Consider the following 15,536-nt stretch of genomic DNA (forward strand, 5'->3'; position numbering starts at 1 on the left):
CATAAAGAATTACAAATAATAAATAAAAATGAAAAATCTTTTAGACTTTGTACGAAAAACATGCCGTTTTATATATATTTATATTTTTATAAATATATTTATATATGATATGTATTTTATATAAATATATATATGTAATATATATTTTAATATTTATATATAATATAAATGATATATAAATTCGACAAATATACGCAGTAAAATGAATAGAAAAAAGAACACGTCAAGTAAAAGCTTGAATTTATTTATCTGGCTTTATAAAAAAATACATGTCAATGGCATGATGTGTACGTGAACAATGTATGTAATACGATTGAAGTATTATATATATAATATATATGACTTGCTTTTACATCTTAGAATTAAAATTCTATTATTATATTATATTGAGAATATTTTTCAACAACTTCTATATATACGATTATTATTAGTGTCTTGCACGTGTACGGAATCTTTCTTAGGGAACAAGTATAGTTTACAGAGCATATCAGGTGTTTCTTGTCATGTTTCTCTCTTAAAATAAAACAAGGCGCGATAACTCAACAAAAGCCGAGCAGAAAGAAAGAGAAAGTGACACTGCTATTTTCACAATTCGTGCAAATATTTTGCAATCAAATATAAACATATAATATTAATACATAAATATATAATATATAAAATAAATAATTAATAAGCGACAAATCGCTATATTTATGAAACTAAAATATAGTCTAAATTTTTCGACTAGTTTAAATATCTTAGAAAGATACTTTACTTATATATTGTATACACACATATTCATAGACACACGAATAAATAATATTATAATAACATATATAAATAATATTTGACATAAATATGAGGTATCAGGTCGCGGGAAATGAATCATACGATGTTGAGAATTCAAAGTATTCGATTATCTTAATTATTGTGCGCGATAACACAGTATATATAGGTATGTATGTACGCTGTGAAATCTAACAATGAGTTTAATTAATTGCGAAAATGTCGCGTAAACTATACTTTAGCCCAGTATCTCTCTTACTGCTACTAGGGCTCGCATGTGATATTTGTTATTACCTCTCGCATGTATCTTCGAAACTAAATGTAATCTCTTTGTATATACACAGAGTGTTTTAGGAGGAATAGCAAAATATTTTGGAAAATTGTATGTATGAATTTTTTTTGTATATTTAGAATAATAATCGGTACTACAATCCTAAAATTTTTATACTAATCCTCCTAAAACACCTCGTATATATACACACTATATGAACTCATGTGTTTGTCTATTAGTCTAGTCTCTGTAGCCTCTGTAACGGAGTTTATTATTTGTTGACGGAATCTGTATATTGTACATCTCGTGTGTCCCATATGTTCAATCATGTCGTTTACAATATTTCTACGCTATTACGCGATATTGTCCAAACTTTTTTTCCCTCTTGATCCGGTTTATTTGGATGGATAATTTCTTTTTACGTATTATTATATCGATAAAACCTATAAGTATGATCATAAAAAGTTCGTCTCCTTATTATATATAACCAGACGGTTACCAAAACTTTCGTAATAATCTATTTCATTCGCGAATAAATTTCGATGTATCGAAATTGCGTTAATTTATATTGACATCTCTTATAGATCAAAAGATTAAAATTATTATCTGTCTTTAACTTGTATACAGTTTCGTAAGTAGAGCTCGAGACGTTCTTTTCGCTGCCGTATATAATTATTCCGACACAAATCAGCTTGTTTATTGTTTCGCTAATTTATGTAAACTAATACACAATCGCGGAAATACGATAAGTCTCCTATATCCTTCCATCCTGATATAATTGGATACGTAAACTTACAATGATTCCGCGTTTGCATGGAAAATGTAATATATATCCCTCGTCATCATCGCGAACTCGAGATGTCTATCGAAAGGAAATAAAGCTGGAGATCTCAAAGTTAGAAGGGATAAGTCTTATAAGACTCATCTCTTTTACATTCTTCAGAAGAGCAAATAGCAATTTTCGTTTGTCGCAATATTCTATTTTTTACTTCTAAGATCCATAAATGATCTTGTAATTTCAGAATCGAATTCTAAAAATGCGCTTACTTGGATAAGGCCTTAACTCATTTCGCCAAAAACGGCTCTAAAATACCTGCAAGTTTCATGAGGATTTTGGTTTGAAAAAGTAGGCGGCACATTAGTGACAATAGATCTGTAGATCTCGTCTGTTCTAGAATCATTTCTCTATTTTGAATTTTTTTCAATACTTATTCTTTGAAAACATCATTGTGCACTTTGTCTTTCACTTTCTCAGTCTAAATTTGATTTAACAATCGTGCGACAAACGTGTGATAGGAGTAAACAGCACAAAAGGAAAATTCTAATTCAGAGAAGAGACAGCTATTTCAAAATAGAAAAAACTCAGAAATAGATGAGATCTACAGTATCTCATTATATCTCGTAGTAAATGTCATGTATGCTTTATCGTACAAGTTAGATACATCCAAAATGTACATTATATATTTGCATATATTTGTGCATCAGACTTACAACTATGCCTGACTATCGTATTTGACTTCAGAATATATTTGATATGTATAAAAAATTAAGCGCACAAATTGGAAAAATTAAATAATCAGTTTTACAATATTAAATTAACAAAATAAAAATGTAATTTAAATTTTTTAAGTATCTAGATTCATCTGGAATGTGCGTAACTTTACGATAATGTATACATGACAAGTTTCAATACTGGAGCCATATTAAAAAATATTTAGATCATGTGTGTATGTGTATGTGTGTAAATGTGTGTATATATGTGTGGATATCGACAACCCAGGTAGCAAGCACACGTCATTTTAACGTCGAATAACGTCATTAGACGTCCTTTTGACGTTTAATGACGTCGGTTTGCTACTTGGGAACCTTCGCGAGGACCTTAGATTCACGCAATGTCGAGTGTGGCACGAATAATTTACACGACCACGTGTCATGTCGACTGTTGATCCTCCTCTTGTTCGGCGAGCAGGGGAACCCCCGACGAAGACTGATCCTGATTATTATTGTTCTCGTTCTCGTCTTGCTCATAGAGCAGCGGCACCGCCTGCTGATTGTTGTTGTCGGTCTCCGAGGGCCTCCTGCTCTGCCCCGGCAAGAAGGACATCGGCATCGTTCCCGAGGGTGTCGTCGGCGCGGAACGCGACAACCAGCACCGTTTGGTTTTGCTCCTTTGCGAACTCGGCAAACCCAGCGGCATGTACAGCTTGCCGCGGGTCCTCCTCACCTTGTACGAGCCGACGTCGCCGGGACTCAGAGGCCTTTGTTGTGTAGTACCATCACTGTTGGTTACGTACAGGATCGGGGTCTGGCAATTTGGCTGGAAATTATTCACGGCGGCAGCGTGTCCGTTTGACAAATGGGGAAGTTGCTGTATCTTGTCCAACAATTCTCGCAACTAGAAAACGATAACGTGTTGTGAGGATAAAAATTTGCCAGTAAGACTTTTTAAATATTAAAATTTAATAAAATATTAAATTTATTATTAATATTAAATTTTATATTTTATTTTATTAATATTCAATATTTTATTTTATCAAATTAATTCTATAAAATTTAATATTTTATTACTAAATTTAAATATATAAATATTTAATCATGTCTTATAAGTCTCTAAAGTATTTCTTTACAAAAAAATTGATAAAATTAATGTTAGAATATTTTTTGTGCAAGAATATGAGAAAAATATTCTCGTATTTTTAAATATAAATTCGTTCAATTATCATAAAAAAATATTCTCGTGATTAATAAAAAAATTTGTGATGATACCTGAATTAATAGTTTCTAAATTAATTTGTTGCAGTGTGGAAGCGTATTTTATACCTCTATTGTCGGGCTGGTAGCCCTCGGGGGAGAGCAAGGCGATTGAGCAGCTAGGCTTGATATGTCAGAGGTTGTTCTGTGATTTGTCAACGAGATGATGGAGCCGACGTCGCCGGTCTCTCTTCTCTCGCACGCCGCTGATAATTCATCGATGCTGTTGTTGCAGGAATACGGCGGCGGAATGATGGTGTTTGCTTCGTTTACGACATTACACATGAAACTGGAGCTCAAGGAATCCAACGTGCTCGCATGAGACAGAGATCTGAAGTAGCGCATCACAAAACCGGAAGTTCCTTTGCCCGTAGTGTCGTCGTAACCGATTACCAGTGGATAAAGGTCTGGTTTCGCCGTCACCTAGACATAAAAAATTTTACAATAAGAGAACCAATAAGCTTAGAATTTATATTGTTGTTTAATTAGTAATTTATTTAGCGAAGCAAAGTAATATAAAAATTTACATATATACATATAGTTACTTGGAAAATTTTATATTTTTATACATTTAATAATTTGTAAATATTATATAATATTTTAATTGTATAATATTTTAATATTATATAAATATTACAAATTTATTAAAAAGAATAATTAAAGATTTATTATTATTTAAATATATATTTTATATAATGTAGAAGGAAACGAATGAATTATTTAATAAAGAGGAAACTTTAATTTTTGATATATTTAATATTATAATAATATATGTATATAAATAAATTTGTTGTTGCTTCGCGCAATTTGTGGAAAGAAAGCGAGTGAAAGACAGATGTGCGTGTTCTAAATTAAAATTTATTTGCAGTTACCTCGTTATACGGTGGTGGTAATGCCTGGACGAAAGAACTACATCGACTGTAATGAGGAGGTGGATACCACGGTCCTGTGGAGGTTCTTTCCGAGGACACGGAATCTTCCGACAGCGCTCCACGACGACGTTTCCACAGCCAGAAACCGCATATTGCAGCTATGGCCAAGGCTGCGAGCACTGCTACCCTGTAAACAAAAAACATTTCGTTATAAATTATTCCATTAATATGATAACAAACGTTACGTAAAATCATATATATATTCTATAAATCATTATATAACAGACTGTTCGAAAACGATGTTACGAAAGTGATCGATTATTGAAAATAAGCGAAAAGGACAAAAGAAATCGTTTCCTTTTCACTTTGCATTCGACGATTTAAATTTTTAATATTATATTATTATAATTTATATAATATTTAATTATTCATATATAATGTTATAATATTAAATATGTATACTAACCACAGGTACCAATAAGTCCAAATCAAGAAATTAAACATCTCTGAAACATGAGGATGTACCGGTGTGAAGACACTATAACAACAGCCGAAAGCGCAGCAGTCTTTCGGAGGAGAGCAGCTGAAAAATAACAATTTGCATTTTTTAATTAAAACGTTTCGTCTCGCATATTTTTTATCTTGTTAGATGGGATTTATTACTCTTACTTTTTAGTTGTAAAATAAGGAACTTACACATGCCCTCCATCGCACAGCCTAGAAGACACCTTAAAAAAATAAACAAAAAGTAAAATATAATTATACAATTAATTATATTTCATATTATATTTTTTTATAAATAGACAGAATACAAATGTAATATTACTCATAATAAGCACACTAATTATTGAGTTGGGTCTTATAATCTTTTTTATTGAAAATTACAAAATTGTTTAAAGAAAAAAATATCTACTAATTCTAATAAACTTTATTTTTTATTTCAGACAATTATGAGAATAGTTTACGATAGAAATGACGATTTTCGTGATATCTTCTATGAATCGACGAGGATCGCAAAATGATGGACAACCAGTAATGGATAATAGTTAATCTATTAAAGGTCAGAGAGCTACACAATACAAACGCAATTTAATTTATATATACCATATATATATATATATATAAATATCACAATTATGTTCTAAAAGTTTTTAGAATCATTGAATCTCTATTTAATTTTAATTTAAAAAGCTCGCGTTCTATCTTTGGAGATGATTGACTTTAATAAAATTAAATTAATAATAATTAAATGAAAATAATAAATAAATGGAAAAAATAGTCTTTATTTATCGCCGCAAGATCCGTAATTCAATTTTCCGATACATCATTTTTTTCGACAAATAAAAAAATTACCCCTGTACGTAATTTCGTAAAAATTAGACGCACGAGAGTTTGAAGAAAAACGAATTAAAATTTCTCAGTAAAATATTTTCCCGCAATATTTTCACGATCAATGTAACACATAGTTAAAAATGGCATTTTTTCCACAGAATAAATGCGGAATTGCGTTGGCCGATGATGGGTTAAAGGGAGCATGGAAAAGACTTACGCACGAATGACAAGCACAGCGAATGACAATACACGGGCGTGTATTGATCGAGAAGCGCGAGGAGCCGAACGCGGAGACCAGGGGACTCTATAATAAATACAGGAGATGCGAAACGCAAAACATTCATCTCCGACATCGCGTCTTTTTCCTTCCTCTATCGGATCACGTTATCCTAGATGACAAGAGCGTCATCGCGGACCCGATCAGCTCTAAGGAAGTCTTCCTGCGCGTTTTCTTACTTGATCGACGAGCGACAACAGCGTCAACGTCAGCGTGGCCGTCAAGAACGGTGCACCGAGTACCTGAATGCTCCTTGCAGCGATTTGCACCATAATTCTACGTGTCACACGAGTCCACGCGTGTCGTATACGCGTGTACGTACAGCGGAGCTATATATGCGCGTGCACCACCTCCCCGTGCGTGTGTACGACACGCACGTCCAGCACCAGGACGGCACTCGCCGCGTGCTCCTCTCGTCCGTGTGGGTGCGCAGAACCCCTGTCTTCCGCAGCCATCCATGCGCGGCAGAGCGGGTTGCCGCCAGTCGGGCGCAGGCGTGTGACGTAAGTTTCGGAAATATAAATGTCATTCGGTATCTTGTGTATCTGTAGAGAGTCAGTATTTTTCTCTTCTAATGATATTTTCTCGAAATTACGTTTCGATAATAATCTTCTGTTTTGTTTTTATAGGAATAAGTCCGAGGAAGTCAGCTGGGAGATTAAAAATATTGGAATATTCTCTGAAACTGATGGACAAGTGTCAACGAATACGTGCAAGGACGAGCTGGTAGCAGAAATCACAAAACTGCGCGTTGTTGCACGTAAATATATAATATTAATACATAATACTACTAATAATAATAATAATATTAATAATATTAATAATGATGATGATGATTCTAATACATAATACTTTCTCAAAATTACATTTTGATAACTTTTTAATTTTTTTTTAGGAATAAGTCCAAAGAAGTCAGCTGGGAATCTGGAAGATTAAAAGTATTTGAATATTCTCTGGTACTGATTGAACAAAATGTCAACAAACATGTGTGAGGACAAGCTGGTAACAGAAATCGCAGAATTGCGCGCGTTGTTGCACGCAAAGGAAGTCCAACTGGCACGTTTGCGAAACGAAAGACAAGTTACACAGGAGTATGGCTTGAACAATGACGAGATTTGCAGATACAGTCGACAGTTGTTTTTGACAGAGATTGGTGTGCAAGGTGTGCTGTCAAGATTGTTCTTTGTAGCATGATTGTGATGTATAAATAATATTAGGATGTATTGTATGAGAAGAGTGTAATCCTTTTTTTATGATTTTAGGTCAGAAGAAGATAAAAGATAGCTCTGTACTTATTGTAGGAGCTGGTGGTCTTGGTTGTCCAGCAGCGTTCTATCTTGCGTGTGCTGGTATTGGTCACATTGGCATAGTTGATTATGATAATGTTGAGATTAATAATCTTCACAGACAATTATTATATACAGAAGCAAACATTGGTACTGCCAAAGTAATTGCAGCAGCAGAAAGTATTAATCGGTATGGTAAATTCTACTAAGTAAAATTGTGTATTAAAGTTATATTAGTCAAGAATAATTTTGAATAACATTAATTCTAGAATTCTATAAACTTTGCCATCAAGAATTTAAAAATTAAAAAACTAAAAATCAAAGTTTAAAATCAGAGAACATTATTTTACATAAACTAATTGTAAAGTATAAGTTTATTTAAATTGAATTTTTTTTACTAACTTTAAATCAATTCTTTTATTACAAAAACGTTTAAATATTAATAGATTTTGAGAGATTATGAGTTCTTTAAATTAAAAAAATTTTTGAAGAATAAATTTTAGAGACAATTAAATAAATAATAATAAGCAGCAATTCCTCTTTTCCGTCAGTGATTAACAAAATAAATCAAATAATTTTTTAACGACGTTTGACGTAGTTGACGTTTTATTATTTTGTTATAAGGTCGTATTGATACAATTAATTTTATTTGATGTCTAACCAACAATAAAGATATTTTTTATGTCAGTTGAGTCGGTAAAAATTATTTGATTTAAATAAATAATACTTGAAATTGATTTTAAGTAGATCTTTGAAATAGAACTGATTAATGGGAAAGAGAATTATTTCTATTTATTTTTTATTTTTAATCTTGTTTTCAGATTAAATAGTTATATAAAAGTCACCCCATATGAAATTCAATTAAATAGCAAGAATGCTTTGGATATCATAAAGAATTATAACATTGTAATAGATGGTACGGATAATGTAGCAACTCGTTATCTATTGAATGACGCGTGCGTCTTGAGTGGGAAGCCACTAGTTTCTGGATCAGCATTGAGATTTGAAGGTCACTTGACAGTGTTTAATTACAATGGCCCTTGTTATCGATGCATATTTCCTGAACCACCATCACCAGAAACTGTAACAAATTGTGGAGATGCAGGTGTTCTTGGCGCAGGTAAAGGCTCTTGTAATATCTTTTATACATGGTTCATGATTTAGATTTTAATTTTATCAATTTTTTCATCTATTTTATATTATTGGATATAACAGTTGTAGGAACAATTGGTGTATTGCAAGCGTTAGAAACATTAAAGATAATACTAAATATGCCTGATGTAATTTCTGGACGACTTTTATTATTTGATGGTACGGAAACTAAATTCCACAATGTACGCTTGCGTCCAAAGAACGCGGATTGCGCGATTTGCGGAGAACATCGTGTCATACATGAATTAATAGACTATGAAGAATTTTGTGGTGCGAAAGCAAATGACAAAGAGCCCAATTTGAATTTACTGAGGAAAGAAGAAAGAATATCGGTCGAGGAATATAACGAGATTGTAAAAGTCAATTCAAACCCTCATATACTGATCGACGTACGTTCACCCGAAGAATATGAAATTTGTCGTTTACAAGATTCCATTAACATTCCTTTTACGCAACTCAGCAAGGAGCACAATTTAAATCTAATAAGAAATAATATAGAAAAAGTTCAAGAGGAGCATCGTCCACTAGATAGTAAGATAATCTGATATTTATATTTTTATTTTTAAAATTAGATTATATATATATATATATATATATATATATATATATATATATATATTTTTGTGATTGAGAATTAACTTTTTTCCAGTGTATATTCTGTGCAGACGCGGTAATGATTCGCAAAAGGCTGTACAATACCTGAAAAACTTATTTACCAAAGATACTTTACAAATAAGGGACATAATTGGAGGTATCTATGCTTGGAGCAATAAAATTGATCCAAAGTTTCCTAAATATTAAAAATTACTAAATAAATGTTTATATAAGATATTTATTTTCAATAATATATCTTCATCGAGATGATACAATAATTTATATTACATTTGTACCCAGATTTTTACTTGCAAGTGATTGGAAATATATATTAAATATATATTTTATTTACATATGTACTATACATTTAATTGGAATATATTTCTATTTCTTCAATAGTTAGACTAGTTTCTGGATGTTTATAGTGAGAATCTGGTAAGCTCCTTAATTTTTCTGCTGCCTGTTCCGGCGTTAAATCTCTCTGCGCTTGAGCTAAGAGTTCATAACCGACCATGTGTTTCTTTATCGTAGCAGATCGTAACAAAGGTGGTAGATATATTCCGTGAAAGGTCCAATATGGATAATCGTTATTAAGGTATGGACCCGTTGGAGCGCCTTTAATTACAAATCACTAAATCATTATTTCATAATATATAAATAATGAAAATAATATGTGATAATAGTTATTTTTTACCATGCCATCCCATTGAATATGGAAAAGAACATTGGAAGAGATTGTCATATTTAGTGCATAATCTCTTCATGATAACAGCTAGAAATTCTTGTTGACTGTCCGACAAGTCTTGCATTCTAGTAACTTGCTTCTTTGGTAGTATCATAGTTTCATATGGCCAAACTGCCCAGAAGGGTACTACGACTATCCAATCACGATTCTCAATTACAATCCGATCCTGGGAATAATAATAGTTCATATAATTAGTTACATAAAATAATGCTACATGCATAAGTCGTTGATATTAAATCTTTTACATAAAATATATATTATTTATAATAAATATTATAAATAAATTTGTTTTTTGTTTATTATTAAAATATTATTTATTATAAATTTATAATAATATATTATTTATATAATAATTCTAATACCTTTTTTAGGACCTCCTTTTGCATGTAATCGAAGAGAAGAGGTTTCTTATTACGCTCGTAATAATCACTGAGATATTTATCTTTTATTCTAGCTTCATTTGGTAAAAAGGAACTGGCCCATATCTGACAATGAGGATGTGCGTTGCTACAGCCCATCAAAGCGCCTCTATTTTCAAACACCTGAACCCAAGTCCATTTCTCGCCCAATTCGAGCATCTCAATGATCCACCTGTCACATTCTGCAATGTTCATTTCTCGAAGCAAAACATTCTAGTGCACACCTAGGATGTTATTCATACCGTTTGATTACTTCCTTGATGTCATGAATCTTCATCAACGCTATGGTTACATTCGACTTTGGATGAAAGCACATCACTTTACAGGTACCTTTAGCAGATCCCATTTGAAATAATTCATCCTGCATTTTCGGTGGATCTGGTACTGATTCCAATAAAGCAGGAAAATCATTCACAAACGAAAATGTGTTTTGATACATTGGAGTTATCTGCAACATGAGATAGCAATTCTAAATTATCTGATAGTAATAGGAAGCTAAAATTTATATGGTGTAACTGTAATACTAAAGATTTTGAGGAATTGAGGATTATTAATTTATATTGAAAAAAATTATATTGAGCATCTAAAGAACAAAGAATTTTATCAGGAGATTGATAAGATTTCCACTATTATATTACATTGTTAAATTTTAGATTATGAATTAATGAAATCTTTATTCTGTGCCATAAATTTTTTTTAAAAGAGTACACTGATATAAATAGAATAGATAACAGCATAATATTGAAATATGAATATAATGAAATATTCTTTTACCAAAAATAAAATCAAAAAGGAATTCTGATATTTTAATTACGTTCAAAAATCATATAAGGCAGTAAAAAATACATTATTTGTATATTATAAATAAAACATAAATAATTAACTGACCTGTCCACTAGCTCTGACATTCCCCGGGCAAAGTGGATTTTTGGGATCATAATCTGGGAGATCTTCATCTACACTAGGTTCTATCTGTCCTCCCCAAGGTCGCTTCATACGATGTGGAGATACAAGTACCCATTCTCCTCTTAATGGATTATATCTTATATGCTGATGTTCTATAGAGCAATTAATCCTTAATAAAACTTATTTTAAAAATTGCAGAAAAATGCAGTTATATGTATATCTAACCAGTTGGATCAAATGATGTAGGGCATTTTGTCTCCTCTGGATGTATGTTTTCCGCTTCATGTTTGGATTTTTCCAATGATCCTTCACCTATGATATAAATTTACAAATTTATAGGTAATATATTCTTTCAGATTATTATCACAGAATAAACTTGCAAATAAAATGTAACAAATTTGTTAATTTGCATTAAAAGTGCAAAATTATATAACTAGAATGTTATCGTGTGTTTTGATCTGATTACATAATTTTCTTTCTCTGTGTTTTATGGCATTATATATGATATATTATGGATTATAAAATAAAATATTTTTATATTAATTTCAATTTTATCTAAAGAAGGACTAAATTTTTTCAATATAAAATATTCTTTTCTTTCTTTTCAGCAGATTTATGAAATAATTGGACTCAAATTTATCCTTCCTACATAATGTGGCTCACATCATACAGAATAATAGAATGTTATGAAATATTGAGAAACTGACATCAGATTTAAGATTTAAGATTAAGCATTTATTTATTTATTTATATAATAAGCATACTTACCTTTGGCCGACATTTGTGCGCGAAGTCTCGAACGAAGTCTTGACTACTAAATTTGGTTCATACACCGCACAAATAAGTTAAGTGATTTGATAAACTTATGTCGACATCGCGTTTATGTGAGTTGCATCTTCGTGCAGATAACAAGAGATGACCTTCAGTTTCGCTGCCTATGTCAATCTATCAAAAAAATAAAAAATTTGATTCAAATTTATGTATGCATATATACATATGTATATGTATAAATATATATAAACGATATAAACACAAAATAAGTATGATATATACATTTGTTACGTTTCGAAATTTTCTTATTGACTGAAGGAGTGAAGAAAGCGATCATATAATTTATTATTATTGCGTTGAATGATAGAATTTGTCAAACATTTTTCGAGGTTAAAAAATTTGTCAAAAAAATTGTTCAAATATATTTCTCGCTTGTTATAATCAACATGGTATTTATTCTGCATGATTGTGTACTTAATTAATGTATGAAAATTTAGTAATTATATATAATATAATATTTTGCTTATTGGCAAAATTATCATTACACAATTGTTTTGTGCGACGCACTAAACAACGATTTTACCAACAAAAAATTTATTTGGCTACGTAATTCCAGCTTTTCAGGTGTAGATGGCGCTATTAAATGAAGCCGGTTGTCAGAAAGAAATAGCAACGCATAAAATCGTTTGATATTCGTATACAATATAATAATTTGGGACTGAAAGTCGAACAAAAAAAGAGTAGAAGTAGCATAATCCGATAACAATTTATACAAAATGTAAGTGTATCTATTTTTATACCTATTTTACTATTTAATTCGAATTCTAATTTATTCTCAACATAATTTATGATATGAAACGTAACCTTAATTATTGCGCAAAGTGTACACATAAATGTGCTTTTTATCGTTTCATTTTATTTATATATATTTAACACAAAAAAAAACACTGAAAAAGCTTTTGACACTATTATTTAAATTTAAGAAGTAATATAATTGTTTTTTTGTAACAGGTCTTCTTTAACTAAACCAAAATCCGAAATGACGCCGGAGGAACTGGCAAAAAGGGAGGAGGAAGAATTTAATACTGGACCTCTCTCGGTTTTAACACAGTCTGTGAAGAATAACACTCAAGTGTTGATAAATTGCAGAAATAATAAGAAATTGTTGGGACGAGTAAAGGCATTTGATAGACATTGCAACATGGTTTTGGAAAATGTTAAGGAAATGTGGACGGAACTTCCACGCACAGGAAAAGGCAAGAAAAAGGTACGTCTAACAATCATGAATGTTTTTTTTTAGAAACACTGAGATTTCACGAAATTAACTTTATTATCAAGCAATTTAAGAATATTATAAGAATTTATTTAATAATTAACAATATATTAGATAATTATCAATTATGTTTTATATAATTATGCTTTTTCAATATTTTGAAATTATCAACTTTCAGTATTTAATATTGTAAATAATTAGTTTTTTTGAATTTAAAAGAAAAAATAAATATAATTAAATTCAATAAATAAATTTTAGTGTAATAAAAATAGATATATTTAGGATTTTATTTAATAAATTAATAATTACATGTTTAAACAAAGAAATTGATTGCAAATACATTTAATTAAACTCATTAATTTTTTTATAAAAAATTACATATATTTTATATTTTCTAAATTATTTCTTATTAGGTATGATTAAGAAATCTTTTATATCTATATACTGAATACTAATATCAATATTTGATGTATTATTATTCATCATTTTACTTAGAGTTATATTATTAATGAAAATATCCATAAACAGGCAAAACCGGTAAATAAAGACAGATTTATTCCAAAAATGTTTCTACGTGGAGATTCTGTCATCTTAGTTCTAAGAAATCCATTGGCAACTGCAGCAGGAAAGTAATATATTAAGGGTAATTTTAATATAAATTAATATTAATGCTGTAATAAAAAAAATAAAATTTGTACCAACGCGGAAAGTATGTTATTATTTATTAAAGCGTTTGACATTCTTCTTCTTTGCATAAATCCTTAATATAATTTATAATAGAAAAAAATGTGATAAGCAAACACACTGTTTTATTTGTTAAGAATTGTATACAAGATATTAATCCTTTTCAGCAATTGCAGTTAAATGCTTGTCAATTTCTTGCTCAGTAAGAACACTGTAACAAAAATGATAAAACATGACACAGTAAGAATATATGAAATATTTAACAATGGAAAGCTAAAAATCATATACAAATTACCGGAATTTGGGGTGATCCTTCGATACAACTCCCACTTCAATTTCCGTTGGCTTAAAATCGACAGATAAAACAGTAGATAAACAAGTAATGGCTAGTTGTATAGTTTCATCGTAATCATAACTCTGTTTCTTCTTCAGCTTTTTTTCGAGATAAGAGTTAGCTTCGGTTTGCTTTGCTCCTACGGAGATAGCTCTGTAGCCACAGAAATAACCAGCTGGATCAGCTTTGTAGATGCACGGACCCTTTTCTTTGTCATATGCGATGAGCATCATGGAACATCCAAGGGGTCGCATCTCCGCATTTTGCGTGTAAACTTGACTGATGTCGGCAACACGCTGACACAGAGCGTCCACTGGTATCTCATAGCCGTACTTGTACTTAAAGTGAGCCGCTTCATACCGAGCACGTTGCACTTGGGACTTGCTGTCAGCTGCGGAACAAGAATCAAAGGATGACATGTAGAGTTAAATGTACAGTTGTAGACAAATGATCGAGACTCACCTATCATGCCAGTCATAACACAGCCGATATTCTCTGTCAGTTGGAATACATGAGTGACACTGGAGGCATCGAGTAACTTATCCTACAAGGAAAGAGGCACTGATGAACAACAGTATCGTAAACATGTTTCTCTTAAAATTAGATGATTATTAAAATAATAGAAGAACCATAGAGAATCCGAAGTGTCAACCACGAAGAAATTCTGACAATTCTCAGACCAAAGTGGTCTCTCTTGAAGGTTAACTTACAGGCACTTTCTTCTGTGTCGCGAATACGGCAGTGTTGACTCCTTTAACAGCCACGGACGTCAGGCCACCTTGATTGATAGCTTTAAAAGCGTATTCTGCAAAAATTTCAAAAAAGAATACGTTCATAAACATGAAAATCGTAGATCACGCCGAGTCATCGGAGTGACAGAAAAATAATGAAGCAAACAGACGCTTTATACGATAAAGCCGTGTAATAAATACGATGAGGCATCGTCCAGTGTATCTCTCAGATTCTTACCTACTTGATAAAGCCGACCTTCCGGCGAAAATATTGTTATGTGCCTATCAAAACCAGCACTACTCCCGCGCGCCATGTTCGCTAATACAGGAATCGACGATTACTCCGCAACGCAACGTGAAAACGTCAAATCAT

The 15,536-nt window shown here is 31.3% G+C and overlaps 5 protein-coding genes across 11 annotated transcripts; 2 read left to right on the forward strand and 3 right to left on the reverse strand.

Moving 5' to 3' along the window:
• Nucleotides 1-223: 223 nt before the first annotated feature.
• LOC114934338 (uncharacterized) lies at nucleotides 224-6,718 on the reverse strand. 4 transcript variants are annotated; one of them, XM_029307032.2, is made up of 6 exons: nucleotides 6,448-6,718; nucleotides 5,356-5,387; nucleotides 5,126-5,242; nucleotides 4,660-4,846; nucleotides 3,857-4,210; nucleotides 224-3,431 (listed from the first exon to the last, which is right to left on the reverse strand). In XM_029307032.2, the coding sequence occupies exons 1-6, from the start codon at nucleotides 6,538-6,540 to the stop codon at nucleotides 2,967-2,969; spliced, it is 1,248 nt and encodes a 415-aa protein (XP_029162865.2). In that variant the 5' UTR covers nucleotides 6,541-6,718; the 3' UTR covers nucleotides 224-2,966. The 4 variants fall into 4 exon arrangements, with proteins under 4 accessions (XP_029162865.2, XP_085339433.1, XP_085339432.1 ...); XM_085483307.1 differs by having other exon boundaries at nucleotides 6,209-6,514; XM_085483306.1 differs by having other exon boundaries at nucleotides 5,329-5,387; nucleotides 6,209-6,514.
• On the forward strand, nucleotides 5,293-10,821 carry Uba4 (Ubiquitin-like activating enzyme 4). 3 transcript variants are annotated; one of them, XM_085483305.1, is made up of 9 exons: nucleotides 5,293-5,407; nucleotides 5,604-5,719; nucleotides 6,150-6,771; nucleotides 6,898-7,028; nucleotides 7,164-7,430; nucleotides 7,531-7,744; nucleotides 8,376-8,674; nucleotides 8,770-9,237; nucleotides 9,356-10,821. In XM_085483305.1, the coding sequence occupies exons 5-9, from the start codon at nucleotides 7,241-7,243 to the stop codon at nucleotides 9,505-9,507; spliced, it is 1,323 nt and encodes a 440-aa protein (XP_085339431.1). In that variant the 5' UTR covers nucleotides 5,293-5,407; nucleotides 5,604-5,719; nucleotides 6,150-6,771; nucleotides 6,898-7,028; nucleotides 7,164-7,240; the 3' UTR covers nucleotides 9,508-10,821. The 3 variants fall into 3 exon arrangements, with proteins under 3 accessions (XP_085339431.1, XP_029162864.2, XP_029162863.2); XM_029307031.2 differs by lacking the exons at nucleotides 5,293-5,407; nucleotides 5,604-5,719 and having other exon boundaries at nucleotides 6,762-6,822; nucleotides 9,356-9,457; nucleotides 9,700-10,821; XM_029307030.2 differs by lacking the exons at nucleotides 5,293-5,407; nucleotides 5,604-5,719 and having other exon boundaries at nucleotides 6,762-6,822.
• Galt (Galactose-1-phosphate uridylyltransferase) lies at nucleotides 9,523-12,761 on the reverse strand. 2 transcript variants are annotated; one of them, XM_029307034.2, is made up of 8 exons: nucleotides 12,687-12,761; nucleotides 12,139-12,315; nucleotides 11,596-11,682; nucleotides 11,353-11,522; nucleotides 10,707-10,912; nucleotides 10,408-10,636; nucleotides 9,995-10,211; nucleotides 9,523-9,915 (listed from the first exon to the last, which is right to left on the reverse strand). In XM_029307034.2, exons 2-8 carry the CDS (start codon nucleotides 12,149-12,151, stop codon nucleotides 9,668-9,670), a joined length of 1,170 nt encoding a protein of 389 aa, XP_029162867.1. In that variant the 5' UTR covers nucleotides 12,152-12,315; nucleotides 12,687-12,761; the 3' UTR covers nucleotides 9,523-9,667. The 2 variants fall into 2 exon arrangements, with proteins under 2 accessions (XP_029162867.1, XP_029162866.1); XM_029307033.2 differs by lacking the exon at nucleotides 12,687-12,761 and adding an exon at nucleotides 12,424-12,654.
• A 10-nt stretch (nucleotides 12,762-12,771) lies between these two features.
• Nucleotides 12,772-14,123, forward strand: SmD2 (small ribonucleoprotein particle protein SmD2). Its single transcript, XM_029307036.2, has 3 exons — nucleotides 12,772-12,919; nucleotides 13,153-13,408; nucleotides 13,943-14,123. Coding segments are annotated over exons 1-3 (363 nt in total). The 5' UTR covers nucleotides 12,772-12,917; the 3' UTR covers nucleotides 14,048-14,123.
• Nucleotides 14,124-14,206: 83 nt separating this feature from the next.
• Nucleotides 14,207-15,523, reverse strand: LOC114934340 (proteasome subunit alpha type-6). Its single transcript, XM_029307035.2, has 5 exons — nucleotides 15,402-15,523; nucleotides 15,143-15,237; nucleotides 14,895-14,976; nucleotides 14,394-14,823; nucleotides 14,207-14,309 (listed from the first exon to the last, which is right to left on the reverse strand). Exons 1-5 carry the CDS (start codon nucleotides 15,475-15,477, stop codon nucleotides 14,252-14,254), a joined length of 741 nt encoding a protein of 246 aa, XP_029162868.1. The 5' UTR covers nucleotides 15,478-15,523; the 3' UTR covers nucleotides 14,207-14,251.
• Between the last annotated feature and the right edge of the window lie 13 nt (nucleotides 15,524-15,536).

This window comes from Nylanderia fulva, unplaced genomic scaffold (assembly GCF_048542155.1).
Source record: "Nylanderia fulva isolate GAGA-0341 unplaced genomic scaffold, ASM4854215v1 Scaffold24, whole genome shotgun sequence".
Lineage (NCBI taxonomy): Eukaryota > Metazoa > Arthropoda > Insecta > Hymenoptera > Formicidae > Nylanderia > Nylanderia fulva.

What these genes read in the sequence shown, in the direction of transcription:
- SmD2 (XM_029307036.2), top strand. An exon ending in CAGGAAAAGGCAAGAAAAAG is followed by an intron (nt 13,409 to 13,942) that starts GTACGTCTAACA and finishes ATCCATAAACAG; the next exon opens with GCAAAACCGGTAAATAAAGA.
- Galt (XM_029307034.2), bottom strand. An exon ending in ATGTCAGAGCTAGTGGACAG is followed by an intron (nt 10,913 to 11,352) that starts GTCAGTTAATTA and finishes CTCATGTTGCAG; the next exon opens with ATAACTCCAATGTATCAAAA. An exon ending in ATATTCAATGGGATGGCATG is followed by an intron (nt 9,916 to 9,994) that starts GTAAAAAATAAC and finishes TTGTAATTAAAG; the next exon opens with GCGCTCCAACGGGTCCATAC.
- Uba4 (XM_085483305.1), top strand. Translation starts at nt 7,241, where the DNA reads ATGTCAACAAACATGTGTGAGGACAAGCTGGTAACAGAAATCGCAGAA. An exon ending in GCAGCAGAAAGTATTAATCG is followed by an intron (nt 7,745 to 8,375) that starts GTATGGTAAATT and finishes TCTTGTTTTCAG; the next exon opens with ATTAAATAGTTATATAAAAG. An exon ending in GGAGCATCGTCCACTAGATA is followed by an intron (nt 9,238 to 9,355) that starts GTAAGATAATCT and finishes ACTTTTTTCCAG; the next exon opens with TGTATATTCTGTGCAGACGC.
- LOC114934338 (XM_029307032.2), bottom strand. Translation starts at nt 6,540, where the DNA reads ATGGTGCAAATCGCTGCAAGGAGCATTCAGGTACTCGGTGCACCGTTC. An exon ending in TACCACCACCGTATAACGAG is followed by an intron (nt 4,211 to 4,659) that starts GTAACTGCAAAT and finishes TTTTATGTCTAG; the next exon opens with GTGACGGCGAAACCAGACCT. An exon ending in CTACCAGCCCGACAATAGAG is followed by an intron (nt 3,432 to 3,856) that starts GTATAAAATACG and finishes ATCGTTTTCTAG; the next exon opens with TTGCGAGAATTGTTGGACAA.
- LOC114934340 (XM_029307035.2), bottom strand. Translation starts at nt 15,477, where the DNA reads ATGGCGCGCGGGAGTAGTGCTGGTTTTGATAGGCACATAACAATATTT. An exon ending in CGACACAGAAGAAAGTGCCT is followed by an intron (nt 14,977 to 15,142) that starts GTAAGTTAACCT and finishes CTTTCCTTGTAG; the next exon opens with GATAAGTTACTCGATGCCTC. An exon ending in AAGGATCACCCCAAATTCCG is followed by an intron (nt 14,310 to 14,393) that starts GTAATTTGTATA and finishes TTTTTGTTACAG; the next exon opens with TGTTCTTACTGAGCAAGAAA.